Genomic DNA, 23,409 nt, shown 5'->3' with positions numbered 1-23,409 from the left:
GCCTTTGACGAGGTGCCATACATGAAGCTAAACAAGCTTTGAGCCCATGGAATTACAGGAAAGATTCTAGCCTGAATATGGGAATGGCTGATTGGCAGAAAGTAAAGAGTGGAAATAAAGGGAGCCTTTTCTGGTTGACTGTCGGTATCTAGTGGTGTTCCACCAGGATCTGTGTTGGAACTGATTCTTTTAACATTATCTGATTGGAATGATGGAATTGATGTCTTTGTTGCAACGTTTGTAGACGATATGAACAGAGGTGATGGGGCAGGTAGTTTTGAGGTAGAAGAGAGGCTACAGAAGAAATTAGACAGATTAGGAGAATGGGCAAAGAAGGGCAAAGAAGTGGCAGATGGAACACAGTATGGGGAAGTGTATCGATTCTACTTTAGTAGAAGAAATGAAAGGGTTGGCTAGTTTCTAAATGGAGAGAAAATACAACAAACTGTGGCACAAGAGGACTTGGCAGTGCTTGTATAGGATTCCTGAAAGGTTAATTTGCAGGTTGAGTCTGCGGTGAGGAAGACAAATGCGATGTTAGCATTAATTTCAAGAGGACTAGAATATAAAAGCAAGGATGTAATGTTGAGACTTTATAACTGGTGAAGCCTCATTTGGAGTATTGTGAGCAGTTTTAGGCACCTTATCTTAGAAGCGATGTGCTGAAACTGTTGACATTTTGGGCCGAGACCTTTTGTCAGGACTCTTCGAAGGGTCTCGGCCCGAAACGTCGACAGCGCTTCTCTCTATAGATGCTGCCTAGCCTGCTGTGTTCCACCAGCATTCTGTGTGTGTTGTTTGGATTTCCAGCATCTGCCGATTTCCTTGTGTTTGCCCATGTTTGATTAACTTGTCATATGAAAAACATTTGATGGCTCTGGGCCTGTATTCACTGGATTTAAGAAGAATGAGGTGTGACCTCATTGAAATCTATCGGATAGTGAATGGCCTTGATAGAGTGGATGTGGAGAGGATGTTTCTGATGGACGGAGGGTCGAAGAGAAGAGGAAACAGCCTTGAAATAGAGGTGCATACTTTTAGAATGAAAAAGAAGAGGAGTTTCTTTAGCTAAAGAATGATGAATTGATGGGATTCATTACTGCAGACTGTTGTGCTGGCCAAGTCTATATGTACATTTAAGGCAGAGATTGATAGCTCAGGGAATAAAGGAATATGGGGAGAAGGCAGGAGAATAGGTCCGAGAGGAAAAAAATGAATCAGCCATGATAAAATGGTGGAGCAGACTCAATGGGCCAAATAGCCTAATTCTGCTCCTATTTCTTGTGGTCTTATGGTAATATAAGGTAAAGTATATATTTCAGACAGCCTTTCAAGTAGTGAACTGGACGTCCTAAGAAATCCCAGACACTCATGATTTTTGCCTTTTTATATTGCTTCTCCAGGTACTCGTATATCTGCTGAGTCCTTTGTGCCTCCTCCTTCCTGCCCTCATCTTTGTATTTCTTCACTTCGCTCTTCATATGCTCCATGGCTTGCTTCAGCTCCTCCACATTGTAGTTTTTATCCTCCTCAAACTTTTTCATAATCTGTTCCATGATCTCCTTAGCCCTTTCTTTCTCAGCCGCCTTTCTCTCCTGCTCCTTATTCTCCATCTCCTGATTCATCCATGAGAGCTTCTTTTCCAAATCTGACCAAAAGAGTAGAGAATGAATTGGTTAGTCCATGCAGAGAGTGGTGAAGGGTCACTTCCCCTAGATTTGTGAGACAGAACATGGAGAGGGAGATTCATTCACTGTTCACTTTAAGACAACATGCATAAAATGCTGGAGGAACTCAACGGGTCAGGCAGCATCTATGGAAATGAATGGACAATCAGCGTTTCAGCTGTGTCCCTATTTGAGGATTGAGGAGGAAAGGGGAAGATGCCAGAATAAAAAGGTGGGGGAAGGGGGAAGATATGAGCTAGAAGGTGATAGGTGAATCTAGGTAGGTGAGGAAGGTCAAGGGCCAGAGATGAAGCAATCTGACAGGAGAGGAGAGTGGCCTATAGGAGAAAGGGAAGGAGGAGGGAACTCAGGTGGTAGTAATAGACAGTCGAGAAGAAGTAAAAGTTTAGAGTGCGGAACGGAGGAAGGACTGATGGGAATTTGTTTACCAGAAGGAGAAATCAATACTCATGGCATCAGTTTAGAGGATTCCCAGGTGGAATGTAAGGTATTGTTCCTCTGCCCTGAGGGTGGTCCCTTCTTGGCACAAGAGGAGGCCACTGACCAACATGTTGGAATGGGAATGGGAATTAAAATGTTTGGCTACTGCTTAGTCCCACTTGTGGCAGATGGTGTGGACGTGCTTGACAAAATGGTCCCCCAATTTACAATGGGTGTCACCAATGTAGAGGAGGCTGCATTGGGAACAACAGACACAATAGACAACCCCAGCAGATTTGCAAGGGAAGTGTCTCACCTGGAAGGTCTGATTGGGGCCCTGAATGCAGATGATAGAGGAGGTATATGGGCAGGTGAGCACCTAGGCTGCTTGCAGGGATAAGTGCCGGAGGGTGTTTATTTGGGAGGGGGTGGTGGGGATGTATGAATGAGGGATCCCTGTAGAATGCGGAGTGTGGGAGGTAAATATATATTCAGTGGTCGGACCTCTTTGGAGATGCCGGAAGTTGTGGAGAATGATGTGTTGGGGATCCTGGGGTGGTAGGTAAGTACCAGAGGAGCTCTATCACTGTTAAGACTGTGGAAAGATGGGGTAAATGCAGATGTTAGGGAAATGGAAAAGACGCGAGTGAGGCCAGCATCAATAGTGGAGGGTGGGACATCCCATTCTTTAAAGAATGACATCACTGTTCAACCTACTTTTTTCCCAGAAAGTAATCTTTAAGATATTTCTCAGATTATTCTTTACAAATGTATATGCAATCAACAACAACATATTTAAGGTCTCATCTTGTCCTCTTTCTCAAATCTCTGCTTCTTGAGTGGCCCCTAAATATACTCCTGATGAAGAGACATATGTGAGCTTTACCCATGAACCTTGGAGAGGGGTAACTCCCCCGCTCCCCTCTACTTCTCTCACAACAGAGCAAATCTTAGAAATGGGCTGTCCACCAGCCTGTTGAAGTGATAGTTGTTAAAGTTCCGGTAAGTGAACCCTGCCCACATGTGTGAAAGAAGGAACTCTGGCCCACAACAGGTGGTGGTGCGAGCACAACTCTGGGTGTATTGGAGAATGGTACAGACACACCTCATGAACTGAGCCATTTCCATCCTCGAAGTCAGTAGCTAGCGGAGACTTATTTCAGGAGCTACGTTGAGAGGAATCATTGTACAGGACACACTGCAGTCCATCTTCTCACTGTCAATGGACACTAGTCCCCCACAACTACACAAGTACCCTTCCCCTCCAGGCAGGAGCCACTTATAGCTGACACGTGCATTCCTCTCTCTGCCACGGATCTCTCAAAGCCAGCAGCTTGTTCCATCTCCAAGATAATTCTAACCCCAGGATCAGTGGTGGAGGCACCTTCAGACACCTCAGGAGAATCTGGGCCTGTTGGTGGCCATTGGGATAGACCCTCTCCAAATCAGGTATCAGATTGAAGGATGGTCTGATTGTTTCTGGGCCTGGAAGTCCAGCCAGAGCCATGTCCCAAGGTAAAGAGGAGCAAGTGTCCTCATCTCAACCCTTCACACAAACCCTGAAGCCTGGTAAACAAGTCCAGAGAAAATATTCCTTGTTAAGAAATAGGCAGCTCTTGGCCTACCCTGGAGCCTGAACATAAAACACAACATTTACGGTCTGCGTCCCTCTTGTTACCGAGTTTACTGTTCCAGCAGCAATACTGGGAGGTCTCCTAACCACCGAGACACCCTTTCTCTGTCCACAAGACGGGTTGGTATTCCCCGGCATTTTTCCGTTCCCATCGCACATGGCCATGATATGTGTAAATACTAGGGTTTCACTCCTGCAGGCACTGTTCCACTATGTAGTCTGTGTTTTTAATCTACACTATCCAATTCCTCTCTCATTGTTTTCTCCCTTGTTTCGGTATAACACACCGGGTTTTCGATCAAACTATTGCACTGTCCATTTGTATGAGAAATTCAGTTATACTCTGATCACCCTTTCCAAGATGATACCTATTTACAAAATCGGTAGTCTCTCAATACCAGGATGAGAAAAAGGTAGCACATTTAGGTTCAGTAACTCATTGTTTTCGAAAGCTATGAAGTCCCCCTCAAGATTGCCTTGACCAATCTGAGCTGTCCACTGAATGAGCAAGACCCCATTACACCTGCTGATCTATTCTAATATGTATTGGATATTTTTGTTTATTGCCTCTGCCATTGAAATTGTAATATTATTTCATGCCGCCACTGGGTTGTACTGCTCCTTGTCTTCTACCAAATTTTCCCACTCACTCCTGGTATCCCACAGCCCCTTCAAACCTCTGAGCCCTCTGTTTTTTGCCTCCGTACTTCCTACAACCCTTCCACTCTAATCCATGTCCTGCCATGTCTTTAATACTCTGTCTGATCTTCCTCCCTGAAGTGGAGAGTTCTGTCCTCAGCCAGGGCTTTCCCTTCTCCTCCATGTGCTGACACCTCAATGAGTTCAGAATTCAGAATCAGGTTTATTATCACCAAGATATGATGTGAATTTGTTGTGTGGCAACAGAACAGTATAGGGCAGGGGTCGACAACGTTTACCACTGAAAGAGCCAATATGGACACATTTCCCACAGAAAAGAAAACACTGGGAGCCACAAAACCCATTTGACATTTAAAATGAAATAACACTGCATACAACGTTTTTTTTGCCTTTATGCTATGTATAAACAAACTATAATGTGTTGCATTTATGAAATTGATGAACTCCTGCAGAGAAAACGAAATTACATTTCTGCATGCAACAAAAACATTTTGAACTCCGAAAAAAAGACTTTGGGTTGAAGGTTACTTCATAGTTAGCCTACCTTGGATCGAAGAATTAAAAGAAAGCGCGCACTGGCGGGTGTCAGGCATTGGCAGTGGTGATGTATATTAATAGTGATAAAAAACACGTTGTACCGGTGTGCTACATGCAGCGCTAAAATAAAGACACTGCAGTCAAGGTAACTTTATTCGAACTAAACAGCCTTGCTTTAAAGCCTCCCTCAACCCGTCCCTGTGGGCGCGGATGCTCCAAAAGACACGTACTCACAAACTCCCGTAGGCTATCTCCCTTAGCCGGAACGGTGGCTAATTGTGAGCCGGTTTGGATGTGCCAGGAAATGGGGTCTCCACAACGTTTTTAGATTGTACAAGATCACCATAATCTTCAAATTTCGAATTACATTTCAAAAACTAACAAACCACGGGGAGCCGCAGCACAGAGATGAAAGAGTTGCATGCGGCTCCGGAGCCGCGGGTTGCCGACCCCTGGTATAGGGCAAAGACATATAGTATAGTATAACATAAATGACCAATGCACAATAAAAGGTTAATGGGTTGGTACTCATACTCGAATTCAAATAACGTCATATGCCAAGCCCTTCTTTTGTCTCTACACCTATATCTCTACAACAAGAACTCCCCACTCCTCACTGATAACCCCTACTCCTGCCTCAAATCTACTTCCTCTTCTTCGGCACCCCACTCAGGCCTTCTGTTTATGTTCTTTGAGAGACCTAACACCAACCCCTTCTTCATATGAACATGTCCAAGAACATAGCACACACTTCCCTGATCTCACCATGTTTCTGATGAACACTGAGGTGAGGTACTCAGCAGAATTGTCTCAAATTTTCAGTTTTCAGACTCAAACAGTTAATTTAAAATGTACAGATGCAACTTGACCTGAATATTTTGAGCATTTTGTTTACGTTCTCACCAGAGGCATGCTTTTCTTCCTCTGTCAACCTGATGTCCATCTCCTTTACATGGTCTATTCGGTGTTTTTCCTTTTTCAGGAAGTGTGTCAAGACAGCATGCGACTACAGAGAAGAGAAGATACAATCATTCATGTCCAACTCTCTCCCACCACACCAGTCCACAAGGGGCCAGAGACGGGCTCTCACCATCAAACATCTAGTGCTGGGGATTGATACACAATTAGGAAACTCCTCTTACCAATCTACAGGAAATTGGTAAAACCACAACTGAAAACTATGTGCATTTTATATTGTGGCCTTGCAGGAAAGCAACTTTTTTTTTCCCAATTGACACAAGGATAAATTGTAAGAGTGACACACAGATATGATGTAGAGAGATATTTTCTGTGAATGGACAAGTATCATGCAAGTCGAGCACAATGTGGGATAATGCAAAATATCAATTTTGGCAGAAAGATAAATAGAAGCATATTATCCAAATCTAAGTGTTTGTGAAGTTCTGAGATCTGGGTGCCCTAGTGCAAGATTTGCAAAATGTTTCTGTGCAAGTAGGTGGGAGAGATCGAGTGTGTAACACAGGTGGAAGGGTAATACTTCAATTTTGGTGAGATTATATCTGGAATATTGTCAGTATAGGTCTCCTTTAACACTAACACACTGGAAGTAGTTCAGAGATGGGTTCCTGGACTGATACCTGGAAGGACAGATTACATTGTTACAGAAGGTAGGATAGGCTGGGAGTAGATACCTCTGTGGGAAAACCCAGAATCAGCACATGGACTGGATGGTGAATGTGTGGGGGATGGTCATGAATTGCAAGTTTGAGTTAGATAAACAGGTAGATTGATCAACAGAGATATGAGACCAACATTTTTCCCTCAATGCAGGATTGGCTTTGGAACTCTCTCCACTGAAGCACAGTTAAGATTTTTTAATGGAGAAATTGGAAGCTTTTGAAAACCAGCATTAAAAGATATCACAGCCCATGGGCACTCTGCCCCATTACTGACTCTCCATTCACTGAATCTCCTCCCACAGCCCCAAAGGCTCTAACCCCATCACTGACAAATCCTACCCACTGAAACCGCCTACCCTAACTAGTTTCCCGATCACAAACCTAATCTACCCAGTTAATCCCATTCCAAATATACGGAGAGAGGAAAACAAGTTCATTTTTGTTGGGTGAAATGGAGAATGCAGATGAGGGAATTTTCTGAATTCAGGTAAGGCAGCGGAATGAAAACTCATGAGAATTGAAAAGTAAATGCCTAGCTGTAAAATATTGAACACACCTCCATCTCGTTCTTAGTCCTTTCTTCATACTCCTCAATGGCCTTATCAAGATCCTTCTTCAGCTCCTGGAAACCACCAGGTCTCTGGTAATGTCTAGATGTCAGGTTTGATGTTATTGATGACATTACTCTTTGTAGATGTGTCTCACATTCCTTTTGTGACTTTTCCTTGATCTTGGCCAGGAGAAACTCGTAAGTAGAACTCATTTTCTCCTGTGAGTGAATGAAAGATGTACAGTAAGCTAGGAAACAAAGTACTGACCAGTGTCTTGCAGTCCTTCTCTATCAGTGGTATATCTGCACACCAACTATATCTCTGAGTTGCTCTCTCTCAGGGAGAGATCCGTACACTCACTAGTGTCTCTCTGTGAGAGATCTGTGCACTAACTATATTACCGAGTCACTTTCTCTCTCAGGGAGTCATCTGTAGACTGATCGGGAGTGACCTATATACAAACCGGTGTCTCACTGCCACTGTCACTCAGAGAGTGAACTATACAATCTGATATCTCTTAGTCCCTCATTTTCAGGATGATATCTATGCTCTCTGTCTCTCAGTCTATGTCTACATGGGTTGGGTCCATGTCTGTTTTACAGTTGAGACAGTTGGTAATCGCTCTGAGTTGCTCTCTCTCACGGAGAGATCCGTACACTGACCAGTGTCTCTCAGTGAGAGATCTGTGCACTCACTATATGACTGAGTCTCTCTCTCTCTCTCTCTCTCTCTCCCCTCCCCCTCCCCCTCCCCCCCCCCCCCCCCCATGGGTTGTAACCTGGTCTGTTTTACGGTTGAGACAGTTGGTAATCACTGAACATTAGTAGCTCACCTCCAGCTGTTGGATGTATTCGCAAATGTTGTCATTCATAGATCTTCTGCGGAAGATATCAAATGCTTTTCTGCTATTCATAAGGTAATTCTCTATGAGCTTGCTCATAGTAAGATCGTCAGATTCTGATAATTTTTTCATTTCATCGTCATAGAATTTCAGGGCTTCGGCTACCGCTGCTTGGTTTTCCACCTCCGTTAACCTGGCAACACTGCCTTCCACACATGGTAGGATCCCATCCGCCATCATGGCCATGTATGCCCTTGTCAATTCAGCAAATCCTGAGTGGGATGTTTCGGAAGGTTAGTGCCTGGGGATCTGACCACAACCTCAGCTCCCATTCTCCATATCCCAATGTACACAATTCATTCTCATTCGCTTCCAATGGGATCACACCCCCTCCAATTCTCCCATCATTCATCATCTCAATGGGACCCCACCCCTTTCCCATTCAATCCAACTGGCCATGCTCCAAACCCTTTCCATTCAATACCACAGTTGATATTCCCAATGGGAATACCTTCCCATTCACTCACAGTGAACTTTATCTCTTCCCATTCATTTTTGCCCTCTACACTCATGCTGGTATCCCACACCATCCCACTCATTCCCATTATCTGTATTCCCAATTGGATCTGTACTTATTCACATTCATTTTCATTGTACCCACTTCCAATGGGATCCCAACTTCTTCCCATAAATTTCCACTACACTTACTTCCAATGTGATCCCAACCCCTTCTCTTTCACTTCCATTTAACATAATTACAATCATCCCTACTCCTTCTCATTCAATTCCCGTATATGCACTTCCAATTGGACCCTATCACAAACAAAAGAAAATCTGCAGATGCTAGAAATCCAAGCAATATACACAAAGTGCTGGAGCAATGTAGCAGGCCAGACTGCATCTATGGAAAAGAGTACAATTGATACTTCAGGCCGAAACCCTTCCACAGGACTGGAGAAAAAAAAACTACAGAGTAGATTTAAAAGGTAGGGGCAAAAGAAAGAGGAGCACAAGGTGAGCGGGTCCAGGAAAGCATGCAGTCAAAGTGTTGGACAGCAGCAGGGATCACAGAGGGGAGCAGTGTGAGAGGGTTTCACTGAACTCCTGTTGAAGCGAAGTTTTAAATTTCTTCAGTATAGGCATCTATGGAAGGGACTTCGCAGAGTAGTAATCAAATCACAAACAAAAGAAAATATGCAGATGCTGGAAATCTTACTTTGTATGTGTTACTCCAATTGGATCCAACCTGCTTTTCATTCACGCCTGTTATACACACACCCAATCGATGTTCATGCCATCAGGTTGGAGGCTAACCAGATGGTTGGTGCAGGTCCTCCAACCTGACTGTGGCCTCATCATGGCAGTAGATGAGGCCATGAGCTGACATGTTGGAATAGCAATGGAAAGTAGAATTGAAATGGGGGTGGGGCACCAGGAAATATCACATTTTGTGGTGGACAGAGAGAAGGTTCTTGACCTAATGGCATGAAGGTCGATTTCTTGAACTTCTGGTCATTTACCAACCTCATGTTCCTCACCATTACCCATTTTTTTTTTTCGCTCTCACAGCTTCTCTTCTTACCTGCCCATCACCTCCCTCTGGTGCTCCTCCCACTTTCCCTTCTTCCATTCTCTTCTGTCCTCTCTTATCAGATTTCCCCCATCTCCAGCCTTTATCTCTTTCACCAATCAACTTCCTAGCTCCTTTCTTCACCATCTCCTCCCTGCCAATTTCAACTATCACCTGCCACCTTACACTATTCTTCCTCCTCCCCACCTTTCATTCTGATCTTTTGCCTTCCTTCCAGTCCCGATGAAGAGTCGTGGTGCGAAATGTCAAATGTTTACTCTTTTCCACAGATGTTGCCTGGCCTGCTGAGTTCCCCAAGTATTTTGTGTGTGTTGCTTTGGATTTCCAGCATCTGCAGATTTTCTCATGGTTTTCTCTTGTCTCAGGTATGTGATATACTAAAGAGAGGTGGTGAGGATTTGCCCAGTTACTCACTCCTGCCTGTGACCAGCTGACCCCCAGGAAGTCTCTTCACTCTCTTGTGACTGTGAATGTAATTGATGAGGTCCTTCCGCTTCCAGAAGAAATCCTCATTCAGATCACAGTCCTCCAGTTTCTGGAGGTCGTTGAGAAAATTCACGTGTGTGGGCATGGGCAATGCAAAGCAACAACGTGAGGGGAAATTATTACGGATACATCTGCGAAGTTCATTATATTTTTTGTCCTGCTCACTGATCTCACCTGTAAAAAAAGAACCAGGAATCAGGCAGGAATCACCCTTACTAAATCTGTTCTCCCATTCCCACCAAGGTGACTGTTATCCACAGGACTGCGCAGAGGAATAGGGGAAGGACAGGAAGGAAGCAGAGCGGAGGCAATTTGCGAGGTGTGATGGTGAGGGACAGGATGTGTGGGAGGGGCATCAAGTGCATTGTAGTTGGGTCATGGGTGACTTGTCATGGAGGAGAATGATGTGACATTGGTGTCATACAGTGTAGTTGAGGGTCATATTGATTGAGTGTGTGTGTGTGGGAGAGTGTCACCAAGCCAATCGGATGAAACTCTGATGGGAAGGAGGTGTCAGCTGGGTGGGAGTGGTGCATTTACACCATCAAACCAGAGGATGGTGTACGCTGGCATCAAGTAATTGCAGGGAATTGTGAGGAAATGTGAATATGAATGTCAACAGGGCAGGGGAATGCAGAGAACGTAGGGAGTCAGAGATGTGAAGGGGCCGGGAGACCCTGGAGTGTTTGTCTACAGATGTCAAAGGTAACAGGTTTCCCCTTTCACCACCAACCCTCACACACTGAATTCAACTCTGCTCCCTCCCTTCTCTGCCCCTTTTCAAGGTCACCTTATCTCCTCAGAGACTGGCACTGCTGCATACTCACCGTCCTTCAGTTTCAGACTGTGCTCCAGGTAGTCATCCGGAGTCATAGGTTTTCCATTGATTTCCAACTTCAGTGTCAAATCACGGATCACCCAGACAAATTCAGGGAAGAAACGGACAAAGTCCCAATTGTCAGAGCCATCAGGCTGGGACTTCATTTGGATCCGCTTAGAGAGTTCAGTCACAAAACTGGGAGCAACATCAAGGATAAAGGAATAAAGGGTTGGCAGGAAAATGGTGAGGAATGTCAGTCACTCTACAGATCTACCCCTGAGAGAGAGTTACTGATAGACACTGGTCAGTGTACAGATCTCTCCTAGAGAGAGAGACGGACAGAGTGGCTCCAGTCAGAGTACAGATCTCCACCATAGAGAGAGGTACTGAGAGACACTGGTCAGTGTACAGATCTCCCTCTCAGAGAGAGTGTGTCTAAGAGACACCTGTCATTGTGGAGATATTTACCCAAGAGAGAGGGACTCGATGAGTAAAAGGCAAAGCTGCTGGTATTTGAGAACCCTGGATGTCAAGGGTTATTGTAAATCTGATCGTGTAAAGAGGAGATATCTTGATTCAGAAACAGGCAGCTGGGATCAAGTGAATCATTAGAGATAGATGATGCCAGACTAAACTCAGGATGGAAACTTGGAGGGCAGAAGGGAGCATGGGGTGAAAAAAAAGTAACATGGGGTGAATTGAGCCCCTGAAAAATCCAGATGGAAATGTATTTGTGAAACTGCTGGAGATGGGCACAGTTCTCAAGCATTATTTCACTGTCACAGTGGACATTGAAGAGGAGTACCAGCAAGTACAGTGGGATCTTGATCAGCTGGGTAGCTGGGCTCAGGAATGTCAAATGGAATTCAGGTAAGTGTGCAGAGTTACATTTTGGAAGGACTAATCACAGTAGGAGTTTTACAGGAAATGCAAGGGATCTAGATCCTTTTGCACAACAGAAGGACCTTGGAGTGAAGGAGGTGGTTCTCTTAAACAGAAGTCACAAAAAGAGAGAATGGGAATGTGAATGAAGTTTTTATCATACTGGCCTTCATCTGTTAGTTCACTAAGTTTGAAGTAGGTGGTTACCCTGCATTTATGTAAAGCAATAGTGTGGTCACTCTTGGAGAACTATGTCCAGTTCCAGTCATGCAGCTGTAGCACAGATGTGATTAAACCAGAAAGAGGGCAAAGAAACATTCAGCAGGATGTTGGCAGGAGTCATGGAACTGAGAGGTTAGACACTTTGGCCTTTATTCTTTGGAGCTTAGAGGATTGAGTGGTGATCTCATAGCAGTAAAAAAGACATGAAGGGCATTGGTAGGGTTAATGTTCTTTGTTTGCAAGGTTGGGGAAATTGAAAACGACAGTATATAGTATTACGGTTAGAGTGGAATGATTAGTAAGAACCTGAGGTGTCATTTTTTTATACGAGGGTGATTGATAAATTTGTGGCCAAAGGTAGAAGGATATGAGTTATTAACTTCAAATGTTCTGCATAATCACTCAGAGTTGATCTGCGTGTACATGTAACGAGAGCTGTATAGCTCACCTCCTTCTACCTTAGGCCACAAACTTATCAATCACCCATCTGTGGACACTTTCTGGAGGTCCAAGATCCGTATGCTCCATGACCACTGGACTAAGTGTGTAAATGTAAGAGGAGACGATGTTGAAAAATAAACGTGCTAGGTTTTCTAAAATTGACTCCTTCTACCTTAGGCCACAAACTTATCAATCACCCCATGCTGTGGACAACTTCTGGAGGTCTAAGACTGCGACTTCTACAAAGAAGTGATCCATATGCTCCACGACCACTGGACTAAATGTGTACATGTAGAAAAAAATACATGTGCTAGGTTCTCTAAAATTGACTCCTTCTACCTTAGGCCATGAACATAGCAATCACCCCTTTTATTTGTCAAAGTGACAGAGAAATATAAGTCTGTGCACAGATATCCTACTGAGAAAGACAGGGGCTGAGATTAAGTGGTCAGTGTATGATCTCTGTCTAAGAGACTGAACTGAGAGACATCAGTCATTGAGCAGATATTCCCAAGAGAGAGGAACAGAGAGACACTGGTCACTGTTGAGATATCACCTTGAAATAGAAGGACTGAGAGATACCAGTGAAGGATACTGTAGGTCTTGCAGGGATTGCTGGTCTATGTTTCTTTGGCCATTGTAAATGAGGACGCTGCTCAGAAGGACCGCCAGTGAATAGATGAAATGATCATTGTGGATGTCTCCCTGCAGGTAGAACAAATGAGAGTTCTTTCTCAGAGATCAGTCTAATAGATAAGCATCTATTTCTGTACATTTCTTGCTCAGTGTTGACAGAGATTGGTGGGTGAGGCTTCCCTCCACAGCATCCTTCCTGTCAATGCCACCAGTGGCAGGTGTATGGCTGAGGGAAGCTTTACAGACCAAATCTCTGCCAGTGCTCACAGTTGCTGGGGGAGAGCACACTGTCATGGTACCTTAACATCCTTTTCATTTGGGAGGATGGGGATGGGAACTGGTGTGGGTAGGGACAGGAAACTTGGAGTGGACAATGGTCTTAGACCACATACAGTTCCAATGGAATTTATGGTAGAATTCCTCCCTGAAGCTTAGCATGAACCTGAGATGGCAATGTTAGTTAATTAACAAATTAATTAAGTTTTACTTTAAATCTAGATTGTAGTTTACAGTCCCCATTGCCTGTAGTGGGATGAGAACTCTGGTCTGTGCATCATTCCTCTGTCTGTGGGTTACACATTTGGTAATGAAACCACTGTTCTGAGGAGGGGGATAGTTGTGAGGGAGGGACTGACCTTCTCAGGATCACCCAGACCCTCAGTGTCCAACAACAGGAGGACCTCATTGGGTCTTTGAGGGAGGGATCGACACCACATCCAGATTCCTTTGGTGTGAGCCTGGACAGATGAATCCACTGAGAATCCTGTAGAGGGAGAGAGAGAGAGAGAAACTCAGGTAAATTTTGAAAGAACATACGTGGATCTATCACCTTCCATAGCCCAAAGACATGCAGGTTGTCAGTATCCTATCCCTAGTTCGTGAGTGAGAGATAGGGCTTATGAGGAATCATTGGGAACATGGGAAGAATAAAATGGGATTGTTATAGAATTTGTGAAAAAGGACAATTGATGGTCAATACAGAGTTGGTTTTGCAGCAAGTAACTCTGGTTTCCATTAATGAGACCAGTGTTCTCTCTACATCCAAGATATGAATCAAATCTGGATGCATTGTTCAAAACTCTGATGGGAACACCAATGTGACATCTCCAGTACACCTCCCACTACTGACAGCTTCACAATGCAAGTGTGCTCTGTGTGTCCCAGGTGTCGGGATAATTTCTGCAAGACAGATAGTAAACAGATGTGAAAGGTTAGAGGTGGAAATTTACAGCCAGTGCCCTTACCATAATTGTTTCCCGCAAGACAGTTCATGAGGTAGGACTTCCCTGAACGAGCAGCACCAACCACAGACACAACAACCATTGGTTTCTCGATGGACTGGAGGTAATTCAGAGCCTCTGGATTCAGGTGCAGCTTCCCATCCTTGTTACAAACCAGCTGCAAGGGTTTCTCCATCTTCTGTTTGTTGCCATCTGACTGACTTGGCCAGAGATAGCTACAACGTCAGAGCAAGGGAATTACACACTGATTGAATCAGAGTAAATGGAACATGCAAACACAGAGCACATCACCAAAACACCTGCATCTCAATCCTGGGCCCCTGCTGAAGATCCCAAACTGTAATTTACTCAATGGGATCTGTTACCTGCAGTATATACCAATTCCTAATGCCAGGGATATTATCCCAGCCTCTGCATCCTTACTGGGGATCTGTTATTTTATATATACTCCCTCTGAACACCTGAAATAGATTAGGACCTATAATTCACTCTTGGGAATCCCCAATCCCTGCATTAGATCCAAGCCTCTAAAGCACTCCCAGTGATCTATTTATTTTAATATAGAAAACTCCAAACCCCTGGATTAGTTCTCAGCCTATAGCTCACTTCTGGGAGTCTATTGTTGGATAACATAACACCACAATGTAACCTTCTGTTACTCACTCCAAGGGATCTGTTGTGATATTGTCACGGTTCTGACTGAACAGTGGCAGGCATCCAAGATCCAGCGCTTCAATTCCCCAGAGTATGGTTAGCTGCCACTGTCCCTCAGAGACTTGGACTGCCAATTCTTGCCTGCTACATAGCTTCATGGAATGTCTGTACTAAAAGGCCTATTGCTGGGCACTCTGTGCTCAATCATAATAGTTCAATTCGTAGAACTGCTCTCTGTGATTTTATCTTTGGATTTTGTCTGTATCATCTTGTTTATTTTGAGTCTGAATTAATTCTGGACCTTACACTGCACTTGGGTTAACCACCATCCTTAGGTCTCTCATTACAGCACGATTTAGCCATCATGAACTCAGCAATGTATGAATGTCTGCAAACCACATTGGCCTACCAGGGAGCAACTGTAGCAGACCTGACAACATGCTTCTTACCACTCTCCAGAAACTCTCATATCCCAGTGGGCAGGGTCCAATTTCGGCCAGAGTGGCTGCCAGCCCCAGGCATATTCAAGCTGGAGACTCTGTCAATAATTGTCTATCCTCCATCAGGAAGGCCTTAATCTTTCTTGACCAAAAACCAACCAATTTTCCTGCACCATCTCCCTCCTCTGTCTGACAGAACTGGTCCTCACCCTGATATTATTTCCTTCAGCTCCTTCAGTTTACAGTTCTTGATGTTTACAGTACTCCATGTGACCACACTAATGCTTTGTACAAATGTAGTGTAACCACCCACTTCAGACTTAGTGTACTAACTGATGAAGGCCAGCTTGCTAAAAATTTTTGATTTGCTAAGTATGCCCGCAGGAAAATAATCTCAGGGTTGTATTTGGTGACATCTATGTACACTGATAATAAATTTACTTTGAACTTTGATTGCCAACTTTCTCTGAACCCAAGGGGTCGCTATGGAGACTCGCATGGGCCCAAGTTATGCCTGCCTCTTTGTTGGTGATGCACCATCAATAACTCTCTGAGACGTGAGGCGAGATATAGGCTTTTATTGGCTGGAAGAAAGAACAAGCAGCAATTGACCACCATGCTACATCCTGGAAACTGAGGGCAGGGCTCAGGCTCCAATCACCTTTATACCGGGGTCGGTGGGAGGAGCCACAGTCAATGGGAGGAGACACAGGAGCATGTCCAGACTGGTATATGTAGTTCACCACAGTCGGCTATGTAGAACAGTTTATGTTTGAAACCTTGCCCAGTTTAACTCCCCATCTCTTCCTCTGCTACTTTGCTGACTGTGTTGGTGCTGCTTCATGCATCCATGCTGCGCTTATAAATGTTATCAATTTCGCCTTTAACTTCCACTCTGCGCTTAAATTCACTTTGTCCATCTCTGATGCCTGCCTCCACTTTCTTGTTCTCTCTGTCTCCATCTCTGGAGAGAAAGTGTCAACCGATATCGTTTATAAACCTATATGTTCTCAACTATACTTTTCCAGCAGCTGAGGCGTGGTGTGTGTCACTGTCAGAGCCCTATGGAAGTTGAAGAGAGAGAGAGTATAAAGCAGCAGATTCGGGTTAGGGCAGACTTTTTTCACTTTGCAGGCCTAAACTCAGTAGCAAATAAAGGAAGATAGGGTCAAGCCGATTGGAGTGTGCCAGTGATAGGGTAGGAAGGCTTTGGTTTTACAGGCAAGAGAAAATCTGCAGATGCTGGAAGTCAAAGCAATAGACACAAAATGCTGGAGGAACTCGGCAGGCCAGGCAGCATCTATGGAAAAGAGTAAACAGTCAACATTAAGGTCAGGCAGTGTGGTAATGATAGAAGTCACATTAATTAGGGGTCAGAGAGGAGATTCTGTGGCCGAAGAAGAGACAACAGTATAGCGTGTTGCCTCCTGGCTGCTAGGGTCCAGCATGTATTGAAGCAGCTGCGGGATATTATCAATGGGGAATGTGAACAGCCAGAGTTCGTGGTGCATATTGGCATCAATGATAGAGGCAGAAAATTGGAAGATAGTGAGTATATAGAGTTAGGAAAGAGGTTGAAGAGAAGGTGTCCGAGGTAGTAATCTCCAGATTACTAGCAGTATCATGCCAAGAGCAGGTAGGAATAGAGTGATAACACAGTTCAATGAGTGGCTGAGGAGGTGTTGCAGGGGGCAGGGTTCGAATTTCTTGGATCATTGGAACATTTTCTAGGGAAGGAGTGACCTGTACAAGAGGAGTAGGTTGTACCTGAACCGGAGGGGAATCAATATCATGCTTGAATGCAGAGAATGTGAGTGAGGTACTCTGTGAGTACTTTGCTTCATTATTTACCAAGGAAAAGCACACAGAGGACCAGGAGATCAGAGCTGAGTGCATAAGTTTGTTAGGGTATTTAGTACTCAAGGAGGAGGAAGTGTTGGGCCTCCTAATGAGCATTAAGGAGGTAAATCCCCAGGATCTGAGCGGATTTATCATAGGATATTGAAGAAGGCAAGAGTTGAGATTGCTGGGGCCTTGACCAGTATCTTCATGTCCACTCTAGCCACATGTGAGATCCCAGAGGACTGGTGAGTAGCTAATATTGTACCTCTATTTAAGAAGGGAACAAAGGAACATCTTGGGAACTATAGACAAGTGAATCTCATGTCAGTTGTCAGGAAATTGCTAGAGAAAATTCTTTGGGGTAGTAAATACGGGCATTTGGAAACTCATGGCATAATTATAGAGAGCCAGGCAACACACACAAAATGCTGGAGGAACTCAATGGGCCAGGAAGCATCTATGGAAAAAAGTACAGTCGACGTTTCAGGCCGAGGCCATTTGGCAGGACTGGAGGGAAGTTGATTGGTGAAGGTGTTACAGGGCTGGAGAAGGAATTCTGATAAGTGAGGATAGAAGGCCATGGAAGAAAGAAAGAGTTGAAGGAGCTCCAGAGGGAGGTGATGGGCAGGGAAGGTGAGAGAGGGAAAAGGGGTTGGGGACTGGTGAAGGAGAGGGTTGGGGTGTGGGGGCATATCTGGAAGTTTGAGAAATTAATTTCATGCCATCAGGTTGGAGGCTACCCAGATGGAATATAATGTGTTGTTCCTCCAACCCAAGTCTGGCCCCAACACAACAGTTGAGGAGGCCATGAATTGACATATAGGAATGGAAATAGGAAGAGGAATTAAATGGGTGGCCACTGGGAGATACCACATCTTCTGGTGGATGGAGTGTAAGTGCTCAGCAAAACGGTGTGGCCTCTTGTATATTAGTGAGACCTGATGTAGATGTGGAAGGTAATTAGCCAAACACCTACATTCTGTCTGCCAGAAAAAGTGGGATCTCTGAGCAGCCATCCATTTCAATTCCACTTCCTATTCCCATTCCAGTATGTCGATCCATGGCCTCCACCTCTGTCATGATGAGGCCACATTTAGGTTGGCGGAACAACACCTTATATTCTGTTTGAGTAGCCTCAAACTTGATGTCATGGACATTGATTTCTCAAACTTTCAGCAGTGCACCACTCCCTCTTTAGCATTTCCTATCCCATCCCCTTTTCTTTCCTTCACCTTGTCTCCTTGCCTGCCCATTGCCTCCGCTTGGTGCTACTCCCCGCCCCTTTTTCTTTCTTCCATTGCCTTCTGCCTCTTTCACCTAAGCTCTTTACCTCATCTTTCCCCCTCCTTCACCAGTCCCCATTCCCATTTTCCTCTCTCACTTTATCTCCTTGTCTGCCCATCACCTCTCTGGTGCTCTTCCACCTTTTCCTATCTTCCATGGCCTCTGTCCTCACCTATCAGACTCCTCCTTCTTCAGCCCAGTATGTCTTTTACCAAGCAACTTCCTGGCTATTTACTTCATCCCTCCCCCTCCTGGTTATCATCTGTGTTTCTCTTTTCCTTCCCCCACAATTTAAATCTATTCTTCATTTTCTTTTCCAGTCCTGCTGAAGTGTTTTGGCCAGAAATTTTGACTGTACTTTTCTCCATAGATGCTGCCTGGCCTATTGAGTTCCTTTAGCATTTTGCATGTGTGTTGTTTGGATTTCCAACATCTGCAGATTTCCTCTTGTTAGAGAGGGGCAGGCATGACTTTGTGCAGTTCAGGTTGTATTTTACTAAAGGTGACAAGAGAAATTGATGAGGGTAGGGCAGTGGCTGATGTCTTCATGGATTTTAGTAAGGCATTTGGCAAAGTCCCTCATGAGGCTGATCCAGAAGATTAAGATGCATGGGCACTACAGTGAATTGGCCATTTGGATTCAGAACTAGCTTGTGGATAAGAAACCGAGGGTAATGGTTGAAGGCAGCCATTCTCAACGGGGGCCATAGGGCCCCCTTGCGGGCCCTGGCACATTTGAAGGGGGCCACCAACTGAATATTGTGAGAAGGTGAGCCCCAAGTGTTTATGGGACCCTGGTAACTGAACCGATGAAATCACCAAGCAGCAACCTTCATTGGAGTCAATAGTTTCCCTCCTATTTATAATACCTTTCCAACACACCATTTGAATTTGGCGCACCTGTTAAATTCATTCCTTAAGCCCCTGCCACACAGCCTCACTTCAGAGCCAGTCACAAATGAGACTGCACAGGGTCAACATATTCAATCAAAGGTTCTCACATCCATTTTCACCATACTTCATTCTCTGAAGATTATTGTGTCTTTTGAGACCTTTTTTAGCCATAAATAAAGTATATGTGTTTGGATATATTATACGTTAAGGTAGGTTATGAAAACTGTTTATTACTGCATATGAAGTCACTGATATCATGAAACTTGCAGAACAGCATCAAGCTCAAGGATCACATTAGGCCTGATAGATGTTTAATTTCATAGTCTTTTTTTAAAGTTTTGTCCATTATGCTGGAATGTTCAAGTTTTCTTGGTGTTGAATAATAAATGATTTTCTGTCTATCTGTTCATGTCATATCCCTGTTTGAAAAGGGGGCCGTGGTTCCTGAGAACAGCTCCTAAGGGATCCGTGGCCAAACAACGGTTGAGAATCACTGGTTGAAGGGACTTACTCGAGCTGGAGGTCTGTAATTAGTGGTGTTACACAGGGATCTGTGCTGGGACCTCTGCTGTTCATGATGTATATACAGTAAATGACCTGGATTAAAATGTAGTTGGGTGGGTAAGTAAATTTTCAGTTGATACCAAGATTGGTGGAGTTGTGCATAGTCTAGCGGACAGCAAAGAATACAGTACCGCTTAGACCAGTTGCATATATGAGCAAAGAAATAGCAGATGGAGTTTAACCCTGATAAATCTGAGGTGTTGGACCTTGATTGGGTAACTACAAGGAGACAGTATTACAATACAAGGAGACAGGGCAAGATCCTTGATAGTGTTGCTGCGCAGTGAGATCTTAGGATCCAAGTTCATAACTCCATGAAAGTGGCTACACAGATCAATATGGTGGATAAAAAAGGCTTATACCTGTAATGAGCCCTTTTAATTTTATTTTCTCTAAGTTTGTATTCGAGACCCCGTGAGAGAGTTACATTTGTGGGTGCTCTTCTGGGATTCCGATACTGTGTGAATGCTTGAATGCTGTATTTGGATTCATTAAGTGGTTTATTTCTGTGTTGAGCTAGTGTTTAAACTAGTGTTTGTGGAAAGTGAGGTGCGTCCTAATTAAGGTACTTTATCATGGATGCCGTGGGGCTGAAGGTTTGCGGCATTTCAAAGAAGATATCCACAAGCCAGGATGTATATTGGTTACGCAAGGTACCTTCACACCGCTGAGTCAGGCGGCTGTAAACTGAGTTGGTTTGTATACTAGCCCCGGTGAGAGTATTACATAATCTTTCCTTATAACTCAGGTCCTCCAGACCCGGTTATCCGTTAAATAGCCGGTGAACTACATATGCGCGGATGGACTGAGATCAGTGATTTCCATCGGAAGTGGTTACGTGTCCTGAGGGGGCGTTACGGGGAATAGAAATCGTCAGGGGGCATTCAAAATTCTCGGGGGTGGCGTGGTGGGGTAAGCGACAGCCAAATTTGAGGCACGAGACCTGACCGACCATTAGTGAAGCAGGCACTTACAAAAAAAGTACATGGCACTGGAACACAGGAAGAACCACCGCTCTGCAGTCGGTGAGCACTCATCGTCACAACGCGTCTAAAACTTGGTAATCTCATCCGATCTTACCAACCAAACAGACATTACTGAGGATGTATAAATTAGCAGCTATGAAACCCTAACAGATCCCCTTGACTCAAGTCACGGAGCAAGTTCATGCAATTTAACCGTTGGTAAGTCAAGTGTACCCTCTCACCTTTTTCATCGGAGCTATGGAAAACAAGTCGCGCAACGATACAGCGCTGTCCGGAAGCAAGACGTAAAATAGAGCCACTCAGTGAACCTGCCAACCCCGAGGATTCCTATTGAGGAGTTCAAAGCGACCTCGGCTTCATATTTGCATTCAAGAACTATCATTGGGGATTACGAGACCTTACGTGATTGGTTCATCGCGCTAACTGGAATAGTATAAAGCTAGCTTGCCGAACATCAACTCTATCCCGATTAACGTTGAGATTCCAATCGTTATTTTCGCTGGTGTGATCTTCTTCATCTTTGCCTCGCCGTTCCTTTGCTAACACCATTCCATTCGAGTGAACTCGCTGCCATCATCAACTTCCGATAGGCTTTCCCAGTTTGGCTTTACTTTTTAATTTTAATTTAGTCCCGTTAATGATGGTTAAAGACATTCAGCGCCACTTTTCAAGTCTGAAGGCAGTGAAGCCTTGAATTCTAATCCTGCTAAGAAACAGAAACTACAGAAAGTGCGTCAATACAAGATTACATACCTGGAGTATGGTTGTAACCTGTTCCCGTCAGATCAACAACGCCCCATGTGTGTAATTTGTATTAGTGTACTTCTAATGAAGCCATGAAGCTATCAAGATTGCAGGAACACTTCCGTAAAAGACACACTGAAAAGGCTACTTATGCTATTACAGTACTGAGTTCCCGAAGATGGGAAAACATTTGAAAAGTGTTGCACCCTCCAGTCAATTTGCAAAAATGCTTAAATAAAAACTTGATCGAATGCTTAAATAAAACCTCATTGCTACTTCTAACATTTCCAAAGTGTGGAAAATATCAAACAATTGGTGAAAGTTTATTAATGCCTGCTGTATCAGAAGTGTTCGCCATTGTTCTCAAAATTGATACGAGTATTTTAACATCATTTCCTCTGGGTAATAACTGTAGCTTGTCGTATTGATGAAATGAGTGAAGATATTGAGTATCAACTATGCACAGAGCTACAAAAAACAGAATTTGGGATACGACTGGATGAGTCAACTGTGCGAGACTGTTCAAGAATGGAAAAGTTTATGAAGAGAATGTCTTTTATAAAAAGTTGAAAACAAATATTAACGGAGAAGCAATGTATAAAATGTATATTGAGGATAAAAGTATTTCGATTAGGAACATGATTTCTTGTACAACAGACGGAGCACCACCTATGAGAGGTCACTAAGCTGGTTTAGTGGCATTTATGAAAAAGAAATTCCAAGTCTCTTTGCAATCCATTGTGTAATTCATCGTCAACATCCCGCAGGCCAAAATCTCAGCCAGCTACTTTTTCAAATAGAAATTGTAGATGGAAAACATTGAATCCGGCCAAAAAATGCAGGGTCCACTTTTATTGGAAAACAGGAAACATATAGGCAAAACATTGGGAGAAGATGTTCTCAGTTTCCCTGCATGGAAAGTATGACATTCACTCTCACAGGCGGTGACTTGCAAGATTGCTGCTTACACCTGCAGTCACTGAAGGATTTTCAGAACTGATTCAAGGATTTGAACTATCTGAAAATTCGATTGGGTAATGAACCCATTTCTTTGCAAGATGGAATAACAGGAAGGGAGCTTACAAGAGGAAATTATGGAAATTCGGAATGCCGAAAAAGCAAAAATGCTTTAAATAATTTGTTTTTATTGTACTGTGTGGCTGCACTGTGACAGGAAGTTTCCTGGTCTTTGGAGAAGAGTCAAACAGCTCTCCATTGCATTTCCGTCCTCCTACCTTGTTGAAAGAAACTCAGTACAGTGAACCGCATACTCATAAATACAAACAGAAACCGCTTGTTACGCGTCCGGACTTAAGGCTTTTGCTGTCACAGATTGAACCAGGTATTTCAAATTTTGCAAAAACCCGTCAAACTCAAGGATCACATTGATTTTGAAGTTGCTGTACAACGCACAGGTACCATTTAAGCTCGGTTTAAAGACAAAAAAATTAAAGCAGAATAATTTTTCTCATGCTAACATATGATAAGCATAGATTTATACTATAGGGGCCCGGAAAGTACATTATGCCTAAGAGGGACGTTGGCAAGCATGAACGTGCTTTAGAGTGGTGTTAGGATAAAAAGGTTAGGAAACACTGACATAGATTATCCATAAGAGAATCTTTGTGCTTCTCTCACCTGAACAGATTGGCGAATACCGCAACAACGCGCACTCTTGCCGGCTGCATCTCTCGGTCGGAACCTAGCGTCGA

General features: G+C 44.0%; 1 protein-coding gene across 1 annotated transcript; it reads right to left on the bottom strand.

The window, feature by feature from the left end:
- On the bottom strand, nucleotides 1-23,409 carry LOC132382802 (guanylate-binding protein 1-like). The gene is made up of 10 exons (XM_059953262.1): nucleotides 23,336-23,409; nucleotides 14,293-14,504; nucleotides 13,684-13,811; nucleotides 13,008-13,117; nucleotides 10,875-11,062; nucleotides 9,976-10,221; nucleotides 7,962-8,242; nucleotides 7,135-7,347; nucleotides 5,842-5,944; nucleotides 1-1,648 (listed from the first exon to the last, which is right to left on the bottom strand). Exons 1-10 carry the CDS (start codon nucleotides 23,383-23,385, stop codon nucleotides 1,290-1,292), a joined length of 1,890 nt encoding a protein of 629 aa, XP_059809245.1. The 5' UTR covers nucleotides 23,386-23,409; the 3' UTR covers nucleotides 1-1,289.

Source organism: Hypanus sabinus, chromosome 29 (assembly GCF_030144855.1).
Source record: "Hypanus sabinus isolate sHypSab1 chromosome 29, sHypSab1.hap1, whole genome shotgun sequence".
Classification (NCBI taxonomy): Eukaryota; Metazoa; Chordata; class Chondrichthyes; order Myliobatiformes; family Dasyatidae; genus Hypanus; species Hypanus sabinus.
Note: the sequence above shows the minus strand (reverse complement) of the source record. Positions and strands in the feature narration are given on the sequence as shown.